This window comes from Hyla sarda, chromosome 2 (genome assembly GCF_029499605.1).
Source record: "Hyla sarda isolate aHylSar1 chromosome 2, aHylSar1.hap1, whole genome shotgun sequence".
Taxonomy (NCBI): Eukaryota; Metazoa; Chordata; class Amphibia; order Anura; family Hylidae; genus Hyla; species Hyla sarda.
In genome coordinates this window covers 241,478,340-241,503,029 of record NC_079190.1, presented here as the reverse complement: position 1 = coordinate 241,503,029, position 24,690 = coordinate 241,478,340, and the positions used below count along the sequence as shown (strand labels likewise).

Here is a 24,690-nt window from a genome sequence, read left to right as displayed (position 1 = left end):
GGACATGAAGCGAGGGAGGTAAGGGGATCTCCTCTTCTGTATACACTATATACAGCCATCTATAGATAGCTGTATATTCTGTACACTGCCCAAAAGGACTATAGGAGCAGGGAGTCCTGTCAGGCTGGTAACAGGATTCCCAAATCCTGTGTAGTATACATGGGTACACTATGAACCCCTGTATAGTATACAGCCGGGAGAGGTGAGTAGTGATGCTGTACATCCCTCCTCATCTCCTTACACTCTGTGGACCGGGCGCCTAGCATCCAACCCACAGAGTGGTACCTGAAGACAGTGAGAAAACTGCCACAGCAGACAAATTTGGCTGTTTCCACACACCAGGGAAAACGCCAGAAAAAAACTGCCAAAATGCAGGAAAAAGCTGTGGGTCTATTCACATGGAGGAATTTCTGCCTCAAATTAAAGCCCATAGACTTCTATGGGATTCCGCACTCCCATTCAGTGTGAATGGGAGTGCAGAATCCCATAGAAGTCTATGGGCTTTAATTTGAGGCAGAAATTCCACCGTGTGAATAGACCCTTAAGTCCAGAATCCAGATCGTTTACACAATTGCACAAACAGTACTAATTAATTTTACATTGATAGAATATTGATAATTTTCTGATTAACTGATTCATTGCCATAACTTTTCATTAACTAACTTTACCGCAGGAGATCAAGAAAAGTATACTTTTGTTTTTGTTTTTCAGATATGACAAAATGCTTTAGCATTTGACCCTCACATCCTTTATTTGGAGGGTGATAAAGAATCTTTGGAATTATTGTGTATCAATGAGTCCATTCTGAAGCGTCATTTGTCTCAATACCTTCAAAATGTCAGTTCATCAAGGGGGCAGTGTGCGCAGCATCCGACCATATAAATCCAGTGAACAGTACCTGTATGCCATGAAAGAGGACTTGGCTGAGTGGTTGAAGGATCTGTACAATCTGGATATAACAGTTGAAAACTTTATTGAAGTCCTGGAGACTGGAACTTTACTTTGTTATCATGCCAACAATGTAACTGAGGCAGCAGGTGGATTTTCTACAGAATATCCTGACTTGGCCAAAAAACTTTGGCTTCCAAAATCTGGAGTGACGTTCAATGCATCAGCCCAACATGGAACATTTTTGGCAAGGGATAATGTTTCCAACTTCATCCAATGGTGCCGGAAGGAGATGGTCATTAAAGGTAGGGAAGACTAAAGGTGTGTTCACACGGTCTGGTTTTGAATTGCAATTATTGAATACAATGCCAGGAATAGATGTGGAAAGAAGTAAAGCTTCAGTCTTTCCTTTAAATGGGCACTGTCAGATACAAACACTTTTGATAAGTTGTAAAGCATCCAAAACCAATAGAAAATTTTCAGTATTTCATACTGAAAAAGCCAAACAACTGCCCCCCCCCTGCCTGCTTGGACACATACTAGTCCTGCTGTGTCCATGCGTCATCACCTATGTCATGGACACACTTCCTTGATTGACAGCTGTGTGCACAGGGCTCATAGCTGGAGGAAAAATCCTTCCACTGTCAGCTTGTGTCCCGCTACTGTCAGTGAGGACAAGCTCGGAGTTGTAGTTTTGTTAATGCTTGGGGAGATGTGAGCAGACAGCATACTGAGGGAGGGGGCGGAGACCTGCACAGTGAGGCCACGCCCCCTCCCTTTGAGAGGAATTCAGACTAGTGAGCTAAATTAAAAGTGTAATAAAAAATAAATAAAGGTGCTAGACACATAAAAATTTGATGTACATGGTCAGGATTAGGTACTGAGTGATATATTTGAAAAAAAAAATTTGGGTTGGATCTGACGGGTACGCTTTCAATTCAATAATTGCATTTGAAAACCTTAAATGTTTGAACACAGTCTAATTCTGATTTTGTCAATGTATGTTACTTAATTTAGATACATGAATTTTGTGTATATGATTTATCTTGGTTTGTACTAACCTATTGTGTGGAAAAGTATATATACAATTGAAAGGGGTTTTCTAGTATAAGAAAAATGCTGATTCTTTTTCAAAAACAGCACCACTCTTGTCCACAGGTTGTGTGTAGTACTGCAACTCAGTCCCAATTAGTTCAATGGAGATGAACTGCAAAACTAGACACAATGGGGAGTTTTTTTCAAAAAGAAGCAGCATTTTTCTAAAAATTTAAAATCCTTTTAAAGGGGGTTTACCATGAACAATTTGCACATCAAAGTTACTATTTAAAATAGCTGTTTGCCTCTGAGAAATAATGCAGATATGACATTATTTCCTTTGTCTCAGCCTTCTTTTTATCCACTCCACTTTTCATATAAAAATCTGTGTGGTGGGTGGAGCTTCTGATTGTCACATGATTTGCTTTGAACTTCATTTCCCAGCAGTCATTAAGGCGGATGCTCATTCCTGTGCTGCCTCCAGCACATGTATATTAATAATGGTAAAGTTATCTCTTTTTACCTCACACAGCCTACAGTGTTATTATAGGGAAAATGATCTTTCCCCCTCCCCCTCCCCTCCTGTCAAGTGAATTTAGTGTTATACTGTAGGAGAAGATGTATCAATACCTGTGTGTTTTTTAAAAAAAAAGGCCTCTGAAAAGTAAAAGAGGCAATATGATTTGTTGCTATGGGCAACTACACTACTCTTTCTCTACACACAGGTTTTGATAAATCTCCCCCACTTAGCAGACTATAATATTGGTAGCTATAGCAGTACATAATGTATTTATACCTCATCCTGGCCAGTGAATATTCAGTCAGACAGCCAGACTTCCTCATACATACAGTATGTATATGCTGCAGCTTATTTGGCTATATATTCACAGAAAACTGCTTACAGGACATATCCATCAGCAACAAGCAAAAAAAAAAACAAGAGAGCATCCAGCCTATATTGGTAGGGCTGCCTTTCAAATATGGTTGATTTCTTATACTTGTTTTTATAAATGCGTTTAATTTCACATAATGCATCAGTTTAAACCTATTTATCTTCATAGTAAACCCCCTCCCCGCCCCTTCCCTCACAATCTTGGAATGTGGTTCATCTTCTTTACTTTTGCCATCTCAACCTCTTCGTAGACAGTGTTCCTGTATGACATGTATATCTTACCACTTTTGTCAAATGTTTTCTAAGCCAAGGTACACTTAATAAATATTGGCCCTGATTTACTAAGAGTGTTGTGTAGTTTTCTTTGTGGGTTTTAATTCCCTACAATGTAAGGTAATGCACATGGGGAAGAAAAATTCGGGCTGGGATTATGTATTAAATGGGAGCACACTTGGGACGACTGACATGGAAAAGGATTTAGGATTCTTAGTTAACAATAAATTTAGTTGTAGTGACCAGTGTCGGGCACCTGCTGCCAAGGCAAATAAAATCATGGGGTGCATCAATAGGGGCATAGATGCCCACGACAAGGAAATAATTCTACAGCTGTACAAATCACTAGTCAGACCACACATAGAATACTGTGTACAGTACTGGGCACCAGTGTACAAGAAAGATATAGTGGAGCTGGAGAGGGTTCAAAGACGGGCAACCAGAGTAATACGGGGAATGGGAGGACTACAGTACCCAGAAAGATTATAAGAATTGGGGTTATTTAGTTTAGAAAAATGAAGGCTTAGGGGAGACCTAATAACTATGTATAAATATATCAGGGGGCAGTACAGAGATCTCTCCCATTATCTATTTATACTCAGGACTGTATCTATAACAAGGGGCATCCTCTACGTTTAGAGGAAAGAAGGTTTCTACACCAGCACAGACGGGGGTTCTTTACTGTAAGAGCAGTGAGACTGTGGAATTCTCTGTCTGAGGAGGTGGACATGGTTAACTCGGTAAAATAATTTAAAAGGGATCTGGATGCATTTTTGGAGTATACAGATTTATAGGGACAGAAGGTTGATCCAGGGATTTATTCTGATTGCCATATTTGGAGTCAGGAAGGAATTTTTACCTCTAGTATGAGGGTTTTTGCCTTCCTCTGGATAAACTCAGTAGGGACTCATTAGGGTTATAGGTTGAACTCGATGGACTCTGGTCTTTTTTCAACCTTATGAACTATGTTACTGTGCTACTATATATTGATTGTTGTGCAAGGTGGTGCAATAGATAATCTCAGTTAACTCCAATTGATAACATAGAAACAATTGGTGGCCACGGAAAGCCATTGTAATTTTTGCAATCGTACGTATATCATTGTAAAGGATAATGTTCATAGGAATAGGTTTAAAAAAAATTCCGATGAATAATAGATAGTATTGTAAATTTTGATTCATACTTTTTCTTTAAATATGTGATCTATTCAGATGTCGTCATGTTTGAAACAGAAGATCTAGTTCTGCGGAAGAATGAAAAAAATTTCATCCTGTGTCTGCTAGAATTGGCTCGACGGGCATCTCGCTTTGGTATGAGTGCCCCAATGCTCATCCAGATGGAGGAGCAAATTGAGGAAGAAATTCGTGAGGAGCTAGAACTGCCACCAGTGGAGATACCGCTCCCTAAACCTCCAAGCCAAAGAAAGCTTTGTGACTTTAAAAATTTGGACCAAATGGTAAGTCAGTATCTTACTCCAAAGATAACATTTTATTTTCTTATTGGTGAAATGTTTAAAAAAAATAAGTATCACCTGTTAAAACTGCACAACCAATAACTGCAACACAAATCTGCTGCAATCTGTACAGACTGTATTCGACTGAATACTGTCCTGTACTCACTCCAGAGTGTAATTACAGTACCTATAAAACATGATAAAAAAACAATATTACAGTAGAATCTCCCAGGGATCGCCCCTCTTGATCCCTGCACTCCCTCCACTTCATTCTTCCCCTTAGAACCCTTTTGTGCCATTTAATTCCCCTTTTATACCCTGTGCCACTTTATTTCCCCTGTACCCTGTTCCAAATCATCCCTCCCTTACCCCTTGTGCCACATCATTTTCCCTTGACCTCCTTCAGTTGTTGTTTTTCTTACCTGGACAGCAAGCTCAGATGCAGGGGCTCTCAGCGGGTTTGGCATTCTCCTGACATCCTCTGCACTGCACGTACTGAGAGCAGCAGCGGTGGCTGTGGGCACTGATGAGTGATGTCAGGAGCGTCACTCATCAGTGCCTGCAGCCGCTGCTGCTCACAGAATCTCAGTGAGTGCAGCACAGGAGACATCAGGAGAAGGTCAAACCTGCTGAGAGCCCCTGCACTTGAGCTTGCTGGCCAGGTAACAAAAACAACAGGGCGAGGAGGGAAGGTGAAAAATTATGTGGCACAAGGTGGAATAAAGAGGCACAGGGGGATAAAGGGGGATGAAATGGCACAGGTGGGATAAAGAAGGGTAAGAAATGGCAAAGGGGGTGTTAAAGAAGGGTTGATGAATAAAGGAGGAATGAAATAGCACAGGGGGATCAATGGGAAATAATGTGGCACAGGGGGTTATAAAGGGGGGATGATTTGGCATGGGGGGGGGATCAGGGGAAGGGGAGAATTATGTGGCTGGCGGATGTACAGAAGCAGGAGACCACTGTTTAAACAGCGGTCTTCTGCTTCTGTGCTGCGGAGCCAGGGACCCTTACTGGAGTATTGGCTGTGCCTCCCTAACGGCAGCACTGTGTACAAGGTAGAGTAGGCACATAAGCCTGGTTGTCCCCTATTGGGAGCGTTTTGTCCCCTTTTGCGTGTGTAGGCATCTGCTATTGGGAATTTCCCCTATTCGGAGGGTGCAAATACATTAAGTCTTATGGGACTCTGCCAGGGAATAAAAAACTGTCCCCTATTGGAAGGTGTCCACTAAGGGAGATTTTACTGTAAAATGTATGTACTGTAGTTGTGGTAATTGTCCAACCTGCAAACTACCACTAGTATACATATGTAAACCAGGGAGTTCCTATTTCCTTACATATTAAACTAGTAATCCCTTTTCTGAATGCAGTGTACTACTACTGTATGGTTTCTTGGGCCCACCAGAGGGCATTATTACCAGAGCCCCTACCTAATCTATACAGCCTTTTTACATTTCTTCAGAATTGCCTTTATTATTGCCCACACTGAACATATCAATATGATCCAATCATTTCCTTATAAAGTAACCCATTAGGACCCTAATGGACCTATTGTATTACATATTGTGTTAAAGCTTGGGCCCACTGGTGCATCATCTAGTTATCTGGAGCCAGTCTGACTCTGCTGCCTCTGACCTATAGTACATACAACAAAATACTGTCATAGGAAAGTAAAAGGAAATTACTGGCTTATCCCCTTCCTTTTTCACCTCTATCCAATAGCCTATGCCTACTACTCAACATTATTGTTTAGGTTCCATTGTAGGCTGGTATCTCAGTCAGGCCTGCAGGATTACATGTAACCAGAACAGTCATATAATGTCCGCATTTCTGAATGGGGGGTCCAGGTGTAGAGAACCCCACCAGTTGCTAAAACAAAGTATTGTGTGTTATTAGCATATGTATGTCTGAACACAGTAAGCATGCATGTATGAAGGAAGTGAGCTTACTTATATGTCATGAAGCAATATGCGTACATACTATATGTAGGCCTGCATGTCATGACATGGCACTATTATTTGGGAACTATATAATAAAATTACTCAGGCTTTCCTCCTTGACAGAGTTATGGATATGCTCCAATATTACCATATATATCTCATGTTGGCTGTACACATTACATAAATATCAGTTAAATCTACTGAAAGTCAATCATGTATGGGGCAGCCCAATGGAATACTGATGTTTATTGTTGGGTTCACATTTGTCCAGCAATCCAGCACTGTCCCTGATGGGAATGGATGGAAATGCCAGATTCCACTAGCTAAAACTTTGGCATCTGACATCCCATCGTTTGCTCCATAGGCTGACGTTAGGTTCAACGCTGTACCTATGGATCATCCTGCATACTTGGCACCCACTATGAAATCATATACATGCAGCATTACTTGATTCAGCAGCTACAGGCCACATGGCATATATGTGCAAGAGGACTAAACAGTTTTAACTTGTTTCAGATATTGGTTATGAATAGATGATCAATGTTGTACACCGATTTCTACTATACCATGTACACATCATAGACACAAATTTGGTATAGTGCAAATATAACATTCACATATTTTATGTTCTTCTTATCTATGTAATTGAAATTCAAGCCTGGTCTTATGTTACATCTATAATTAATAATCTCTCCTGTTTATTGTAATAGGTGCAGCATTTGGTAAGCAGATGTACATGTCCAGTGCAGTTCTGTATGGTTAAAGTCTCGGAAGGAAAATACAGGGTGGGGGAATCCAGCACTCTTATCTTTGTTAGGGTAAGTAGTTGTCAAACTATATGTATATATATATATATATATATATATATATATATATATATATATATTTATTTTCAGTTTACGATAAAACGTAAAGGGGTATTGCTGGAGAAGATGAGCAGCTCTGGTTGCCAGTCCTTCTGGCCTAGATCTGCTCCTTTCTTCTGCCTGTTTCAGTGCTGGCTCTGCCTATAGGCAAACTAAGCAATCGCCTAGAGCAGTGTTTCCCAACCCAGTCCTCAAGGCATACCAACAGTCCAGGATTTAAATTTTTCCCTGTTCTATTCCAATGGGAGTAACTGAAAAAACCCGGAATGTTGGTGTGCCTTGAGGACTGGGTTGGGAAACACTGGCCTAGAGCAACCTCTTGAGGGGGGCGCCGCTCTGCCTGTCTCAGCAAACCTAGCTTTTCAGCCATCCAGCGCAGCCCTATTAGCACCACCCCCGCCCCATGTTGGAGGAGGGTGGCATGCAGCACTGCACTGACAACATACACGCCCTCCCCTCGGCCTCATCATGCTGGAGGAGCTGCAAGCGAAAACAGCACCCCCATTCCACAACACCACCAGCTCCACCCCTCATGTTGCTGGAGAAGCTGTGAGATCCACTGCACAACTGTCCCCTCCCCCACCTCACTCCTCATCATGCTTTAGGAGCGCTGCAAGATCCAGTACCACCTGCTTCACCCCCCCCCCCCCCCCCAAACCACATTGTGGCTTCTTTTTTGCTTACTTTATCCTGATGGAGGAGCGCTGCTCCCTTCCCCGACGTACCTCTGCCTCAGCTACTGCGCCACACGTGTCTTCAAACCAAGGTAAAAAGTTCAGTCACAAGTATCGGACATTCCTGTCCTCAGAGTCACCACAGGAGAGGGAAGAGACACTTACCTGGTGAAACCCCTCTCATGTGTGATCTGTCTGCAAACCTGTGTATCTAATCCCCCCATGTGTGATCTGTCTGGTAAGCTGTGTATCTAACATAGGTGTGCGCAAGGGGTGTGCTAGGTGTGCGTGAGGTGCGCGAACATCATTACCACGCGTTACGCGTAGCTGTGCAAGCCCTTATCTAGGGACTGGGGAAGGTTCTGCATTGCATGCGCGTCGCAATCCGTGATGTCACGCGGAGGTGGAGTCACGGCAACGCAAGGGTGAGGACAGCATGGCCAGGTGGTTACTGCGCAATACCAGCGTCATTACTCTCTGTATCCCACTCTCCCAGAACAGCTTACGGCAGCCAATATCTGCTAGAGGTGATCTTTTAATTTTTAAATCATCAATTTGTAATAAATTGTGTAATTTATTGGTTATGTAATTATTGTTATTATGATAGTGTACACTAGCACTACCATCTTTCTATGGATTCTCTATTTAGTCACCCTAATGTTTTAGTTTAGCAGTGTTAACCCCTTAAGGACGCAGCCCTTTTGGGCCTTAAGGATGCAGACAATTTTATTTTTACGTTTTCGTTTTTTCTTCCTCGCCTTCAAAAAATCATAACTCTTTTATATTTTCATCCACAGACTAGTATGAGGGCTTGTTTTTTGTGTGACTAGTTGTCCGTTGTAATGCCATCACTCACTTTACCACAAAATGTATGGCGCAACCAAAAAAATACTTTATGTGTGGGGAAATTAAAAACGAAAATCACAATTTAGCTAATTTTGGAAGGTTTCGTTTTCACGCTGTACAATTTATGGTAAAAATGATGTGTTCTTTATTCTTTCGGTCAATACAATTAAAATGATACCTGTGATAACATAATCTTCTATTACTGTTGCACTTAAAAAAAATCACAAATTTTTTAACCAAATTAGTACGTTTAAAATCCACCTATTTTGAAGACCTATAACTTTTTCATTTTTCCGTATAAGCGGCGGTATGAGGGCTCATTTTTTGCGCCGTGATCTGTTCTTTTTATTGATACCATATTTGCTTATATAAAACTTTTAATACATTTTTAATAAAAAAATTTTTGGAGTAAAATGTTATAAAAAAAGCAGCTATTTTGGACTTTTTTTTTACGTTCACGCCGTTCACCGTATGGTATCATTAACATGTTATTTTAATAGTTGAGATATTTATGCATGCGGCGATACCAAATATGTATATATAAAATATTTTTTTAACACTTTTTGGGGGTGAAATAGGGAAAAAGGGACAATTTACGTTTTTATTGGGGGAGGGGATTTTTCTAATTTTTTTAACTTTATTTTTTTACTTTATTTTTACACTTGGACATAGCACTGATTAGCTTTATCGGTCATCTTCTGCTCTGGTCTGCGGGAAGGCAGATCAGAGCAGAAGACTCCCGGAAGGCAGCGGAGCCAGGTGAGGGGACCTCCGTCTGCCGTGCAGGATGATCGGATTGCCGCGGCAGCGCTGCGGGCGATCTGATCATCCATTTTAGTGACCGCGATGCTGCAGATGCCGTGATCTGTATTGATCACGGCATCTGAGGGGTTAATGGCGGACCTCCACGGGATCGCGGGTGTCCGCCATTACCGGCGGGTCCCTGGCTACGATCAACAGCCAGGACCTACCGCGCATGATCCGGGCATCGCTCCGATGCTCGCGGTTATGCTTAGGACGTAAATGTATGTCCTGGTGCGTTAAGTACCCCATCACCAGGACGTACATTTAAGTCCTTCGGCGTTAAGGGGTTAATGATAATAACCGCTATTGTTTATTTATTTTATATATATTTTTCAGATTTTATATATTTTTTTCCTCAGCCATGTACACTATGGGTTTATTTCTTCTTCCTTCATGCTGCATTTTTATTTCATTTACTCATTTGTTCAGCCTCAGTCAGACCCATCTGTGTCACATATTAAAAAGCGCAAATGGCTACCGACTGATTGTTTAGATTCAAATACAGTTTGTTCTGATTTATTGTTTTAAACTTGCATGATCCTACATATTGTTCACACAGAGCACCTGACCTGGGCTGGTTTACGGATTGCAATTCACATAGAGATCATGAGCAAATTGTGCAGGTCTGTTTATGTATGTGTGCATTTAAGCAAGAGTGTATTTGTGTGTGTGTGTATGTGTCTATGTATAAATATATATATACGCACGTGCGGCGTGAGTTTGTGCTTTAAGGTGCACACCCTAATGCAATAGGCTCTGCATGTCTATAGTATCTAATCCCCCATGTGTGATCTGTCTGCTAAAATGTGTATCTAAACCCCCATGTGTGATACAGTTTGCTGAGCTGTGTCTCTAATCCCCCATGTGTGATCTGTCTACTAAAATGTGTTTCAAATCCCCCCATGTGTGATACCGTTTCCTGAGCTGTGTATCTAATCCCCTCATGTGTGATACTGTTTGCTGAGCTGTGTATCTAATCCCCCCATGTGTGATCTGTCTGATGAGCAGTGTGTCTAATCCTCCCATGTGTGATACTGTTTGCTCAGCCCCTGTATCTAATCCCCCCATGTGTTATACTGTTTGCTGAGCCCCTGTATCTAAGCCCCTGTATCTAATCCCCATGTGTGATTTGAGCTGGGTATTTAATCCCTTTATGATGCTGCATATCTAATCCCACTATGTCTGTTACTGGTTGCTGAGCCCCTGTATCTAATCCTATAATGTGTGATACTGTCTCTATCTAATACTGTTACACTGTCTGCTAAACTAGTGTTTGTAAGGCTGCATTTACACTGAGTAATACTCGCTGAATCTCCACATGCGGAATTCAGCGGGCTGAGGCTCAGCCTTTCCCCCAAAATTCTGCGGCGGTAGGACCGCGTGGGACTGTGCAGTCACCATTGACGGCTATGCAGAGCTTGCGGAATTCTGCTCAAAGATTGAACATGTTCATTGTTTGCGCGGAACAATTTCAGCAGCGGGATTGTCCACCACTGAAATTGTTCAATGTGAATGTTAAAAGTTCACCAGACATAATCCTGCTAGCGGGAAAAATTAGCATTCGCCTAAGGTGGCAAAAGTCCTTGCACCAGCCCTGCTGCTTTTAAGACTAGAGGAGGAAAAAGACAGGAGCATTGGGGAACCTGTCAGCTTATGGGGCATGTGCCCCTGTTTCAAACACCATTATGACATCATTACAACAACATTTTGCTTAAAAATAAAGGCAAATATTGACATCATCATCACAATGGTATTTTGCCTAGGAGAAAAGAAAAATACTGGCACAGATGTACTTTTGCAAATGTGCCAGAATGTTGGCAAAACCAAAGCCACTATAGTAAGAAAGGAACAAATCAGCTCACCTAGTGCCGTCATGAATTGCCTCCAGGAGGGATGCAGTTTCCACTTGATTTTTTTTTGCTGGAAGTTCTAGTGCCTTTTCAATAAGAAAGTGGAACCATTGACTGATGTCAATGGCCCAAGTAAGAATTTGGGCCATCGTCATATCATTATCCATGGTTATCTTTAATCTATAGGGGGGAATTTAAGAATGCATTTGTGCCATCTTTGGATGTAAACTGTGACAACAATTGTCACAAATCATTGCAAAAGCCAACATTAACTAAAGGATTTTCCTTTTTATGCCATGCTTGACAAAATTTGGTAACGTGGCTTAAAATATTTAGATAGATTTATTCATACTAAAGGTTTTTTTCGGGCCTGAATGGCAAAAATGACCCAGAGGTATCATATGCAGGGGCAGAAGTGCTCTGATAATGTTCCAGTATACTCAGCATGGGTCGCTGCAGCCAATCACTTGCCTTAGTGGTCACAAGCCTGATTGGTTGCATCGTCCCATGTCAAGTGTATGTGGACATCCTATTGAGAGAATGTCTGCTGGGCAGTCCAAAACAGTGATCTTGTCTGTAAATGGTACACATTTTGGTGCAGCAGATGTGAGCATGTTTAGGTTTTATTTTCTGTGTGTAGGACAATTTAATGTACCAAACGTATTAAGATGCATGTACCTTTTAATAAACTTGATATAATTCTCTTCAACAACCTTTTTTTGTTTTTTAATTTTTATTTTTTCTATTGCTATTTCTAGGTAAGTTTGACTTTTCTAAACTATTAAAAAAACCAAACTTACCTACCTTGGTAAGTGGTGATGAATACATTGTATGAATCACTGCTTACTACTGTACAAGAACAGGGGTCTTTCAGTAGACCCTGCCAATACTGATGGTGGCTGCTACATCTGTATAGCCTGTCTGATCTCTGTGCTTTGTATCAGATAAAGTCAGCCAACCAAAGCAAAGCTAAAGTAACACACGGAACAGGGCTGTTGGTTCTCCTCAAGACTCTATAACTAATAGTAATTATTTTTTAAAAAGTGTATTATTACTAAAATATTCAGACAAGGCGGTCACAAGGCACCTTCATCAGATTACAGCCTTCTACTGTAATCTGCTAGAAACCATCCACTGGACTAGTGCACTTATCTGGTTAGGGGGTACTATACTTGCCTTGCCCTACATTTTGGCAACCCACGCTACCTACTGGTTTCATTTAATATATAATGAAAATCATAAGTATATCTATGTGTTACAGATTCTACGCAACCATGTGATGGTCAGAGTTGGAGGTGGCTGGGACACACTGGAACATTATTTGGATAAACATGACCCCTGCCGCTGCACGTCTCTCTGTATGTAACATTAATAAAAAAATTTTGAGTGTGTACTTGATTTTTGAATAAGGAATACACTGAAAGTAACTATTTACCATGTCATTCATAGGTTGTTAAGTCTGTGCTACTTTATTTCTAAGCACATATATAAAGCTTTGCTTTTTGATACAAATCTTCAAATGTTTATCTTTTGGGTACTGTTACTTAAAGAGGACCTGTGGTCAACCCCCCAAAAAATGAGATTGCATTATGATTAACTAGCAAAGAGCGATGGGCGGGAATATACAGCCAAGGGGTGTGAATTAACTACACATGTCCGACAATGCAAAACACCCCCTGACTATATAATCCTGCCCATCACTTGATATTCACTCCCATTTTTAAAATTATGTCCACATCCATTTGACAAATTATAAACCCTGTAAAAAGGTGGGTGATCAGGGCATACTAATCTATTCAAACACAGTAACATCTATATTTTTTGGGTTGACCCCAGGTACTCTATAAGAGGGGTTCTCAACCAGGGGTATGGGTACCCCTAGGGGTATGCCAAGGGTTGTGCAGGGGTATGGCAATTTGCTGACAAATACCGGCCACGCATTGAGCGGGGATTGGACGTCCCAGTCGCCGCGGCAGCTCACCATATTGTACGTGAGCTTCAGTGGCTGCCACGCCTGACGTGCGACTTCCCTGATGTTGTGCGGCGGTGCCGGCACAGCGCAGAAGTACGTTACCCATCAGTGCGGCCCTCCGACTCCCACCGAACGGGATAGACACAGGCCGGGTAAGCATGTTAAACTAATTGCAACACCGCAGTATGGGAGGGTATTAATGTATGTATCTCATATATTTGCCCAGGGGGATCGGAGGGAAGAATAGTGGCACAAGGGGATTAAGATGGAGAGGGGGGGTGATAATGGCAAAGGGGGATCAGAGGAGGGGGAATAATGGCACAAGGGGATTAAGTATCACATTAGAGAGGTAAGCACAAGCCATTATGAAATTAAGTACTTTTATGACTTATTTTGTCCGCGGGTACCCCTCGCGCGTAAATTCTGCATGAACGTATGCTCGAAGGGTACCCATGGACATACTTTCACCCTTTGGGGGTACAGTTGTGGAAAAGGTTGATAACTACTGCTCTATATTGAACTCTGCAAAGTGTTTTATAATAGAACATTGCCTACATTTAGCATCCCTATTACATCTAAGATGCCCACGTTCACATGGTCTTATTACAATTTTAGTAGAACTGCTGGGGAAAGTAGAAGGACTGTTGTTGTGAATGTAATATGGATGCTAAACTGAGGAAGCATTACAGCCTTAACAGCATCAATCTCAATGTAACCCCTTCCCAAAAAAAACAGAAGAATATATTTTTAGCACCACAGAATCTTGGTTTATCAATTTACCTATCCATAAACCATGAAGGTTGCAAAGTCCTGTTATTTCACTTAGTGAAATTTATATTGATGGCATCATTTGTTATGGCATTGTTTATTATGGCAGGCACTGTATCCTTGCCATATTAATATATTATATTACTTTACTATTCAGATAGGCTGTCAGAATTGATTTTCTGTGTGTGATAGTTTACTTGTTTTTTTTTTTTTTTTGTTGATTTAAAAAAAAAAAGGAAAACAAAAAGGGCAGCTCCTATATTCAGACCCAGCAATTACCTGTCAGAATCTTTGAAAATCAATTACTTGAGCTAGGTCATTGTTGTGCGGCGGAATGACAGTGTGACAGGTCGCTTCATTGAGCCCATCTAACCTCTCTCTAGCATCAGTCACCTGAAATGCCTCGCTTCACGCGCACACCACTGCTGTCACTCACTCCTTACTTGGAACACTGCCAGCGGCAGGCTCTATTCTGCTAGAGAAGGTATAAGAGACAATCAAGTCTTGGCATGGTCCATTACCTCTTTACGTAATGTCACTTGTCTCTGATACTTGTGACATTATGTCTGCAGCATTCTATTCCTGGCTTCTTGTGAGACATTAACTGCCTCTTTACCACCCAGGTTTATGTAATGTATAAACCTTCTGCTAATGCCAGGCTTCATACTGTGAACTTACTTATGAACACGCTCATACAGCATGGAGCTTTCTGGATCACAAGTTAGACAAAAAATCTAATTGTTCTGCCTAAGACAATTTGCTAAAACTCTGTTTACATCCCTTTTCCTCAGTATGTATACTATATGTTAGCAACCTGTCAATAGATGCAAATTGTTAATTACTGTAAATCAGTGACAACATCTTAACTGGTTAGTCAGTTAAAGGGATATTCCCATCTCGTATGATCATGGCTAGCGGCTAAGGCTTTTGCAGGTAGATGGGAAGCCGAAAACAGCTAAGTTGGCATCCTTGTACAACTTTCATAACTCCCCATTGACATTGATAGGACTATGCAGTTTCTGTAACCTCCATAGTAGGGGGGTCAGAGAGTGTTCGTTCTAGAGATAGGTGTGGATGTGGGTGCAAATGAGAAAGCAATTCCAGTTCACCCAAGATACCACGGCCAGAGCACAGAATCCAATGCTGGACAGCATAACAATCATGCAAAAAGGAAGGAATGGATCCGGCTGTGAAGATGCATAAAAATTGAGGATTTATTTCCAAATAGACACAGACATGAACACCATGTAGACAAATGATTAGTTTCAAGCGCATGTGTTCTCTTAGTTGACTGAGAGCGCACCTGAGCTTAAAACGCGCGACATGTCTGTGTCTATTTGGAAATAAATCCTCAATCTTTATGCATCTTCACAGCTGGATCCATTCCTTCCTTTCTGCATAGGTGTGAATGTGACCCACATCTATGGGACATTTATGGCATACCCTGTAGATACAGCATGCCCTAAATGCCCAAGATGAGAACAGACCTTTAAGGTGAAGAATTCACTTCAGTATCTGTACAGCCAATAGTCATGGAAGGATTTGATGTCAAAGAGACAAATACAAAGAACACCTTCTCACAAGCAGGTGGAATTTATGTAAAATGCAACTGATGTTTTAGAAAAATTGTGAGACCAATTGATTCATTTTCAGGTGTCTATAAGATAATATTTATTTTAAAGTGTCCCTGTGGTTTAAAGGGTAACTATGATGTCACTTGAACTTGTATCCTGCTGCCCCAACAAAATGATAGCTCGCTCTATCGATTGACGGGGGACTCAGCACAGAGACTCTAACTGTTTAAAATTGATCATATGTCTTCGTGACTTCTCAAAAGTTTATTTTAAGGCTGTTTCATCACATATTAATAAGTTTTGTATTTTTGGTACATTCCTTTTATAGCTCACAAACAAGTTTCCAAATCTGTCAGTCACCAGAAGCCACTACAAGCAACCCATGAAATAAAGGCTCGCTTAACACCTAGATTGGATAATCCCAATAAAATGCAAACTACATTGATAGTAAGCAGGTCTCAGAGTCCACTGCCCCCAGTGGATTGGAAGACATACACATCCAACAGCAATAGAACCTACTCCTTGTCATCCAATTCCCCTGATGGTGCAGATAAGAATGCTGTGTATAGAACCCCTCCGGGGCATTCTGATCTCAAAAGGAGCTTTGTTTTCAGGTAAGTGACCCTATACATGAATATTTATATATGCTAAAGGTTTGATTAGTTGCATATTAGATATTTTTGATTGGTCTCTCTTTTTTACAGCATTAAATCATTTAGATCACAAGGATACTACGGGATTAGAAAAAAAAACATGGCTGCTTTCTGAAAAAAACAAAACAAAAAACTGCACCACAGTTTACATATTTAAAGCGTACCTGTCATAGTGCCAAAAAAAAAGTGATATGTTACTCAGTACCTAATCCTGATCATATACATATCATTTTTATGTGTCTAGGACCTATATATCCCTAACAAATATCACTTTTATGTTGCTTACTTGCTTTGTGTTCTTGCCCTTTGACTCATCTGCTCTTAGTCTGGTAGCAGCCTGGCAGTCTGCAAATCACTGCACAGTAGTTTTCATGCATACATTTTCTATCTGTTCCTAGTAAAGCTGGATGCTAATCAACATAGCTGTCACTATGTGTGTCATTCAGCTTTCACAGACTCCTGAATGTCTGATCAGCTTCTTTGTCATTCAGGAGTCAGAGAAAGTTTTGGCTGTCCAAGCATGCTGGGAGTTGTAATTTAGGAACAGCTGAAGGCTGTAGTGGTGCAATGTGATCTCCTATACTGGATACCAACACACTTTATGGCCGCTATTCTGCAAAATACAGTAGTAGTCTGTCTGCATAAAGACAAATGAACGCTAGTGGCAGCTATTTCAATTTTACAGTAAAATTTAAATTTTTTTAAAATAAATGTATATTCAAAAAAGTCATCTTATCAGTAGTACTACAAACTATAAAATGTTTTTCATAATGACAGTGCTTCTTTAAGCTCAATTCCATTGATGTAACTGGAAATTAGCTGCAAGACATAACACAACTTGAGGACAGGACTGGCACTGTTTTTTTTTAGAAGAAAGCAGCCATATTTTTTTGTATCCTGGATAACCTTTTTAAAGCAATCTCTTTGAAGGTAATAAAAAGCTATGGATAACTTTTCACAAATTTTTATTGTTCATTTTGCCTTTAAATTGTAAAAAAAAAAAAAAAACATATTTTTAAATAGTCATTAAAATATCCTATAAAAATCTTAATCCTTCCAGTGCTTATCAGCTGCTGTATGCTGCAGAGGAATTTGTGTAGTTCTTTTCAATCTAACCACAGTGTAGAGCAGAGTAGGAGCAAATCCCCATAGCAAACATCTCCTGTCCAGAGCAGGAGATGTTTGCTATGGGGATTTGCTCCTACTCTGGACAGATCCTGACACGGACAGAGGTGTCAGCTAGAGGAATGTGGTCAGACTGAAAAGAATAGAAGAACAGAGGGCAGTACATATGCCATCAAAGTAGTACAGTGGTCCCTCAACATACGATGGTAATTCGTTCCAAACGAGCCATCGTTTGTTGAATCCATCGTATGTTGAGGGATTCGTGCAATGTAAAGTATAGGAAGCTGTACTCACCTGTCCCTGCCGCTCGCGATGGTGACCCCGGGCCTCCGCTGGGCTCTCCTGGTCTTCTCCGGTCCTCCGCTGTCTTCTCCGGTCCTCTGCTGTCTTCCACAAGGCCATACTGGGCCTGCGTAGCGACGTCATTACGCCGCTGTGTACGCCATTCCTATTGGATGACGTGCGCACCAGCGTATTGACATCATCGGAGAGGGCCGAGAAGACACTGGAAGACCAGCTCTGGACCTGGAGGGCACCCCGGAGCATCGTGGAGGGGTAAGTAATACTTACCGCACCACACGGGGAACATTAAGCATTTTGCGCTGCCGGATAGCACTTAATGCGATGGCCCCGACATAAAAAAGCATCGTATGTCGATGCTGACATCGACATGCGATGGCCTCTGAGAGGCCATCGTATGTCAATTTGATCATATGACGGGGCCATCGTAGGTCGGGGGGTCACTGTATATGTATTAAAGTGTATGTGTGACATGTCAAAAGTTAATTTACATTACAGTTACACTTTAATGTCCAGTTTTGCTGAACATTAAAGCAAGGATGGTCTATACTTTCTACAGCATTGTATGTATCAACTAATTTTACTAGGGATATAATTTTTCTTTTCTTGTTAACAGAGGGAATGAACGACCAGCTACACCATCCAGGAGACAACTGTTTGGGGAAGACTGTCAAACTAGTCAACAGTCCCACCCTAACCATGAAAGGAATAATTTCTCATCCTCCTCTACAGTATCCCACTTCACTGGAAGTGAAGATGCTAACTCAAATTCTTCAGATGTCTTTATGGAGAATCATACAGGAAGAAGAGAAGTTGGAAAGAGTCCTGCACCTGGTACCAAAGAGTTATTAATGAAAGATATACATCAAACTCACACACACAATGCTTATTTAAAAGCACAAACTGTAACAGAAACAGACAACATTCAAAGGGAAACAAGACCTAAAACTCCTTCTCGTTTTTTACGACCACCTAGCCCTTCCAAGTATCTGCTCTACAATCAGCAAAGTACAATATCTGAAAAACAGCCTAAGAATTCTTTAGACACAACAATGCGATCATGTACTCCAACTAAACACCTCAGCACACGCTGTTTATCTCCATCAAAAGAGCATAACACACGTTCTTCATCTCCAACAAAACAGCTTAGCATGCGAGCTTCATCACCAACTAAACAATCAAACATCCGGGCTTCTTCTCCAACTAAACTATTTAGTCAGCCAATAAAACAAGAATGTAATGGTGTTAAACCACTGTCTACTTTTAACAGACCATCTACTCCTAGTAGGGCCTACCATGGTGACTCTGAGTACCGAGGGAGAAGCAGATCAATAGGGAATGATCTCAATACTCCGCAAAATAAATTTACACCAACAAGAAGTGTTCCTGATCATAGTGTACAAAGTAAAAATATAAGAATTGGAAGAAGTACACCAACAATGCAACTCAACAGAAATGGTACGGCCATAAAGGACAATAGCTTTGCTATGAAAACACAGCACAAGCATGCCAGTTCTTTGGAAGCATCAATTTTGTCTGATAATTTTGAAGCTGGTTATAGATATACACCATTGCCAATTGGTCCAGATCAAGAGCAAGAGTTGTATCAGAGTCTGGAAGACGAAATCCTATCAAACATCAAAGTTCTGGAAGGAGATTCGGATGAAAATAGCAACCGTGAAAACAAGTGTAATAACTTTACAGCTAGCATTGCAAGTGACGTTGCTGTTCATGACTTTGACATGAAAAGGAAATCAGTATCCGCTTTGTCCTCAGTTCGAAACACGCTAAAGACACCTGATGGAGAAGTAGAAGTACCCAGAAGTGGTGTTTATATAAACACCAAATGGCCAGCAGGAGGAGGGAATTATGACGATGTCATTACAGAACTGGCAAAGGGTCCAGTAAAGCTCAATAGAGTAGATGTGGAAAACTGGATTTCAAAAATACCTCCAAAAGCTGGAATAGGGGCCGATACAAAAGAAAAAGATCTACTTCTACAGCCTGTAGAATTACAAGAAAAGAGTACAATAATGCCAGAAATACAAAAAAATCATACAAAGAAAATATTTGTTGAGAGCACGAGTAACAAAATTCAGCTGCCATCTCAAAGACTGAGACAGCAAGCAATGGAAACTAAAAAGAAAACTTTACAGGCTACAGATGACAACTGTAATTCATCAGTTTCAAATATTAATAAAGAAGATGGTCGAGAACAGTCCAAGTTACCACAATCATCCAAGCCAAAAAGAGGCTTGAAGAAACCAGAAAGAGTACCATCAATTTATAAACTGAAACTAAAGCCAAAAATACGTCCACGAAAAGATAACAGACCAGAAAAGAAGCCATCCAAAATTCCAACACCAATCTCATATCGACAAGGACAAAGCAAAGCAAAAAGAAAAAAAAATTCTACTCAACCTTCAGGCGTCCGAAGTCGGACAGAGTCACAGTGTACAGCTGGTAGTACAGGAGACTTAGATACTGATGAAGGAACATGGTCCTCAGAATTCTCCTTAACTTTGGAAAATTCAAATTCTCAGAAGAAAGAAACAAATAACAAAGAGACTGAAGAAAATAAAGAACATGAGGAAAATGGAGGAAAAGAAGGCGTAGGAGAAGATGATGATAATGAAGAAGAAGAGACATGGGTTTAAGTAATTCTAAAGAATGCAAATAATACAATTCTTGGGTTATTATCAATATTATAAACTACAAATAGTTGGAAAAGGCTTAAAGGAAAGTGAAGCTGCCATGCATAAGTTATTGCATGGAAAGGACATTTTTTTTTTTTTTTTTTTACTTTTTTCACTTTTACAGTCATCTATTTATTTTTACATAATATAATAGTTTTTAAGTATTATTACATGAAAAAAACATTATATAACTAATCATTGGGAACTGCAGGTTTGTGTCAAATATGAGTAATCATCTCCTTTGTATGAAACAATTCTTAAGCTATAAAAAGTGGATCCTAATAAGCTAATCCAAATAAATATAAACTCCCTTTACTTACACAAAGCATCATAAACCAGTCAACATCATTTTTTTAAAAGTAAATTACCAAAACATAAGGTTTTATATTGAAAGACATTAAAAAGAGATGACCTTTGAATTTATGCCCATCTTCCAGTCTGCAATTTTCCCAGCTTCAGCCTCATATTTTCAGGCTCATGTTTAACTCTATGTTATAAATGTCTTATGTTTATGTTTTGAAAACCCAATAAGAAGATTGTAAAACAGAACATATTAAGAACACCCAAAAGAACCGCTGTTTGAAGGTCCTCAAGCTCAGTTCTTTAGTTATTACAATCCTTTCAGAGCCCCTCAGCTCCTTACGCTTGCCCATTTCCCCGCTTCTAACACATCCACTTAAAGGAGAAATGTGGCAGAAATGTTTTAAGTTCCCCTGTAACTGGGCTGCAAAAACTAAAAAAACAAAACTTTAACTCACCTTCCTACGTCCCCCCGTTTCTCCGGTATCAGTGTCCCGTTCCACCGGCACTGCTCAGCTCCATGCATTTTAGGCTCGGAATGTCACACTGTGGTCAGCGTATCACCATACATCGATGCTGCCGGCGATACGCTGACTGCAGTGTGACGTTCCAACTCTAAGAAGCACGGAGCCGAGCAGTGCCGGAGGAACGGGATGCCGCTACGGCACAATGGAGGAAAATAGGAAGTGAGTTAAAGTTAGTTTTTTAAGTTTTTGCAGCCTGGGCACAGGGTAACTTAAAAGTTTTCCACCACATTTCTCCTTTAAAGAACTGACTCTTCACTTGCTGCCTAAAATATCCTACTCCTTGACAGATGAGATAATCAATATTATTCACATTACCAGAGGTTTTAGTCAGAGGTTTGGCTGAGGTTTGCAGTTGCTCTGCAGGACTTAGCAGCCTCTAGTTTATGCTACCAATGATCCTTGATGCTAGCATCCACACACTTTATACTCGATCCTCAGAAAATTACCTATTGTTTAAATTAAGTTTTTATGTTAAACATATGTTATGTTAACATTAAGTTATGTCAAACATATGTTTAAGGATTGTTGATGTTTTTTTTTTCTAATTTGCCATTTTACTATGTTAATTCTGACCACTAGGTCTAATAGTCAACAGAGACTTCCTGTTCTGTATAGATTACTTTCCACTCCTTATCATCACAGGCAGAGTACTGCAAAAGGTGACAACAGTAGATGGATAAGACAATATGTGACGCTCACAGCTCAGCCTCCCCTACTAGTAGAATGACCCATGCAAAGATTACAGATCATGTCCAGAAACCTCTCCCAATTATGGCAATAGGACAGTTCCAGTCTACTGTTTATTGTGCATATTTAGCAGCAATAAATAAATAAACTAAAAGAAAGGACAAATGGGGGGTGATTTACTAAGCAAAATATACCACAAGTGTTGATTCTCTGTAGACAGTGTCAAACATGGCTGAAAGAAGTCTTGAAATTCACCAGGTTTATTGATGGTATGTGACAAAGGTCATGTTTACACAACTGTCCATTTTTTCAGCCATAAATGTCAAAGCAATTTCTAGCTTTTTGTCCATTTTCCACCCTTAATTGGCAGAAAAACAGGCCATAAATCGAAAAAATAAAAACCTTTTTTTACAGTGTGTGAACATAGCCATAATTTTGGCTCAATATATTGGTATAAAGTAGGTCATCCAAGAGATAAAGAGAAACAAAGTCTACCAAAATGTATCAAGTCTATCTCACAGCATATGCCACTATAATACATACATTTGTGTCAGCTTTTGTCTGCTTGGTCTAGTTTTAAAGGCATTAACTGGCAGAAGTTTTTTTTTTCTCTTAGAAATATGCCCAAAATTACTGGAATAATAATAATAATAATAATATATATATATATATATATATATATATATATATATATATATATATATACACGTACAGCACACTGTGGCTGCCTCCAGTAATGCTCCTCCTGGTCTCCGTTGCAATACATCAATTGCCACTGAGCCAATTACTGGCCACAGGGATGTTCCAAGATGTATTAAGCCCCAGTCTAAGCCACGCTCCTCTTCCTGGTGCTAGGTCTAAACACGTCACATTGCTGCTTAGCCAGTCACTGGCTAAGGTGGGACATTACTGAGGCCAGTGATTGGCTGAATGGCAATTGAGGTATTGGGCAGCGTTACCATAGACAGAGGGGGAGCGTGGAAAGTATATACAGCTTTGTTTTTTGTTTTTGTTTTTTATAGCAGTCAGCCTGCCTGGGCATGTTTTTAAAAACAAAATCGACTTCCGTCAGATAACCCCTTTAACCCCTTAAGGACGCAGGACGTAAATGTACGTCCTGGTGCGGTGGTACTTAACGCACCAGGACGTACATACATGCGATGCCCGTGTCATGCGTGGCTGATCCCCGGCGCTGCTGCGGGGATCCGATCATTCAGAACGCCGCACGGAGGTCCCCTCACCTTCCTCCGTCTGGCTCCCGGCGTCTCCTGCTCTGGTCTGAGATCGAGCAGACCAGAGCAGAAGATGACCGATAACACTGATCTGTTCTATGTCCTATACATAGAGCAGATCAGCATTAGCAATCATGGTATTGCTATGAATAGTCCCCTATGGGGACTATTCAAGTGTAAAAAAAAATGTAAAAGTAAAAGTAAAAAAAAAAGTGAAAAATCCCCTCCCCCAATAAAAAGTAAAACGTCCGTTTTTTCCTATTTTACCCCCAAAAAGCGTAAAAAATTAATTTTACAGACATATTTGGTATCGCCGATGTATGCGTAAATGTCCGAACTATTAAAATAAAATGTTAATGATCCCGTACGGTGAACGGCGTGAACGAAAAAAAAAATCCAAAATTGCTACTTTTTTAATACATTTTATTAAAAAAAAAATTATAAAAAATGTATTAAAAGTTTTATATATGCAAATGTGGTATCAAAAAAAAGTACAGATCATGGTGCAAAAAATGAGCCCCCATACCACTGCTTATCTGGAAAAATAAAAAAGTTAGAGGTCATCAAAATAAAGGGATTATAAACGTACTAATTTGGTTAAAAAGTTTGTGATTTTTTTTAAGCGCAACAATAATAGAAAAGTATTTAATAATGGGTACCATTTTAATCGTATTGACCCTCAGAATAAATAACACACGTCATTTTTACCATAAATTGTACGGCGTGAAAACGAAACCTTCCAAAATTAGCAAAATTGCGTTTTTCGTTTTAATTTCCCCTTAAAAATAGTGTTTTTTGGTTGCGCCATACATTTTATGATATAATGAGTTATGTCATTACAAAGGAAAACTGGTCGCGCAAAAAACAAGCCCTCATACTAGTCTGTGGATGAAAATATAAAAGAGTTATGATTTTTAGAAGGCGAGGAGGAAAAAATGAAAACGTAAAAATTTAATTGTCTGAGTCCTTAAGGCCAAAATGGGCTGAGTCCTTAAGGGGTTAAGCTGTCTAGATTTGACCCTGCCTCCCTGTATTGTGTTTATAACCCTCTGGTTCACAGTTTATTACAAACATTGTTGGTCTCTATAATTTTCAGTGCAGGTACAGATTATTATGTTATGGTTTGTCCAGTATTTTTCCTGATTCTGCCTAATTTTTTATATAATTTTATCTGCTCTATAGATTCATAAAAATAGATTAAAAAAAACACATCTTCACATCTGTCACGATATGTATGACCGGTGTCAGTGGTATGTCTGTATTTTAAAAGAACGTGATTTATTTGTGAATTGCATACTGTTTATTATTAAATAAGCCATGACTGTATCATATGTA

At 40.1% G+C, this 24,690-nt stretch overlaps 1 protein-coding gene across 1 annotated transcript; it reads left to right on the top strand.

Annotated features, from left to right (window-relative positions):
* The first annotated feature begins 718 nt into the window (after positions 1 to 718).
* GAS2L2 (growth arrest specific 2 like 2) lies at positions 719 to 20,570 on the top strand. The gene is made up of 6 exons (XM_056560120.1): positions 719 to 1,193; positions 4,300 to 4,544; positions 7,192 to 7,299; positions 12,783 to 12,879; positions 16,164 to 16,449; positions 18,530 to 20,570. The coding sequence occupies exons 1-6, from the start codon at positions 836 to 838 to the stop codon at positions 20,568 to 20,570; spliced, it is 3,135 nt and encodes a 1,044-aa protein (XP_056416095.1). The 5' UTR covers positions 719 to 835.
* The last annotated feature ends 4,120 nt before the right edge of the window (positions 20,571 to 24,690 follow it).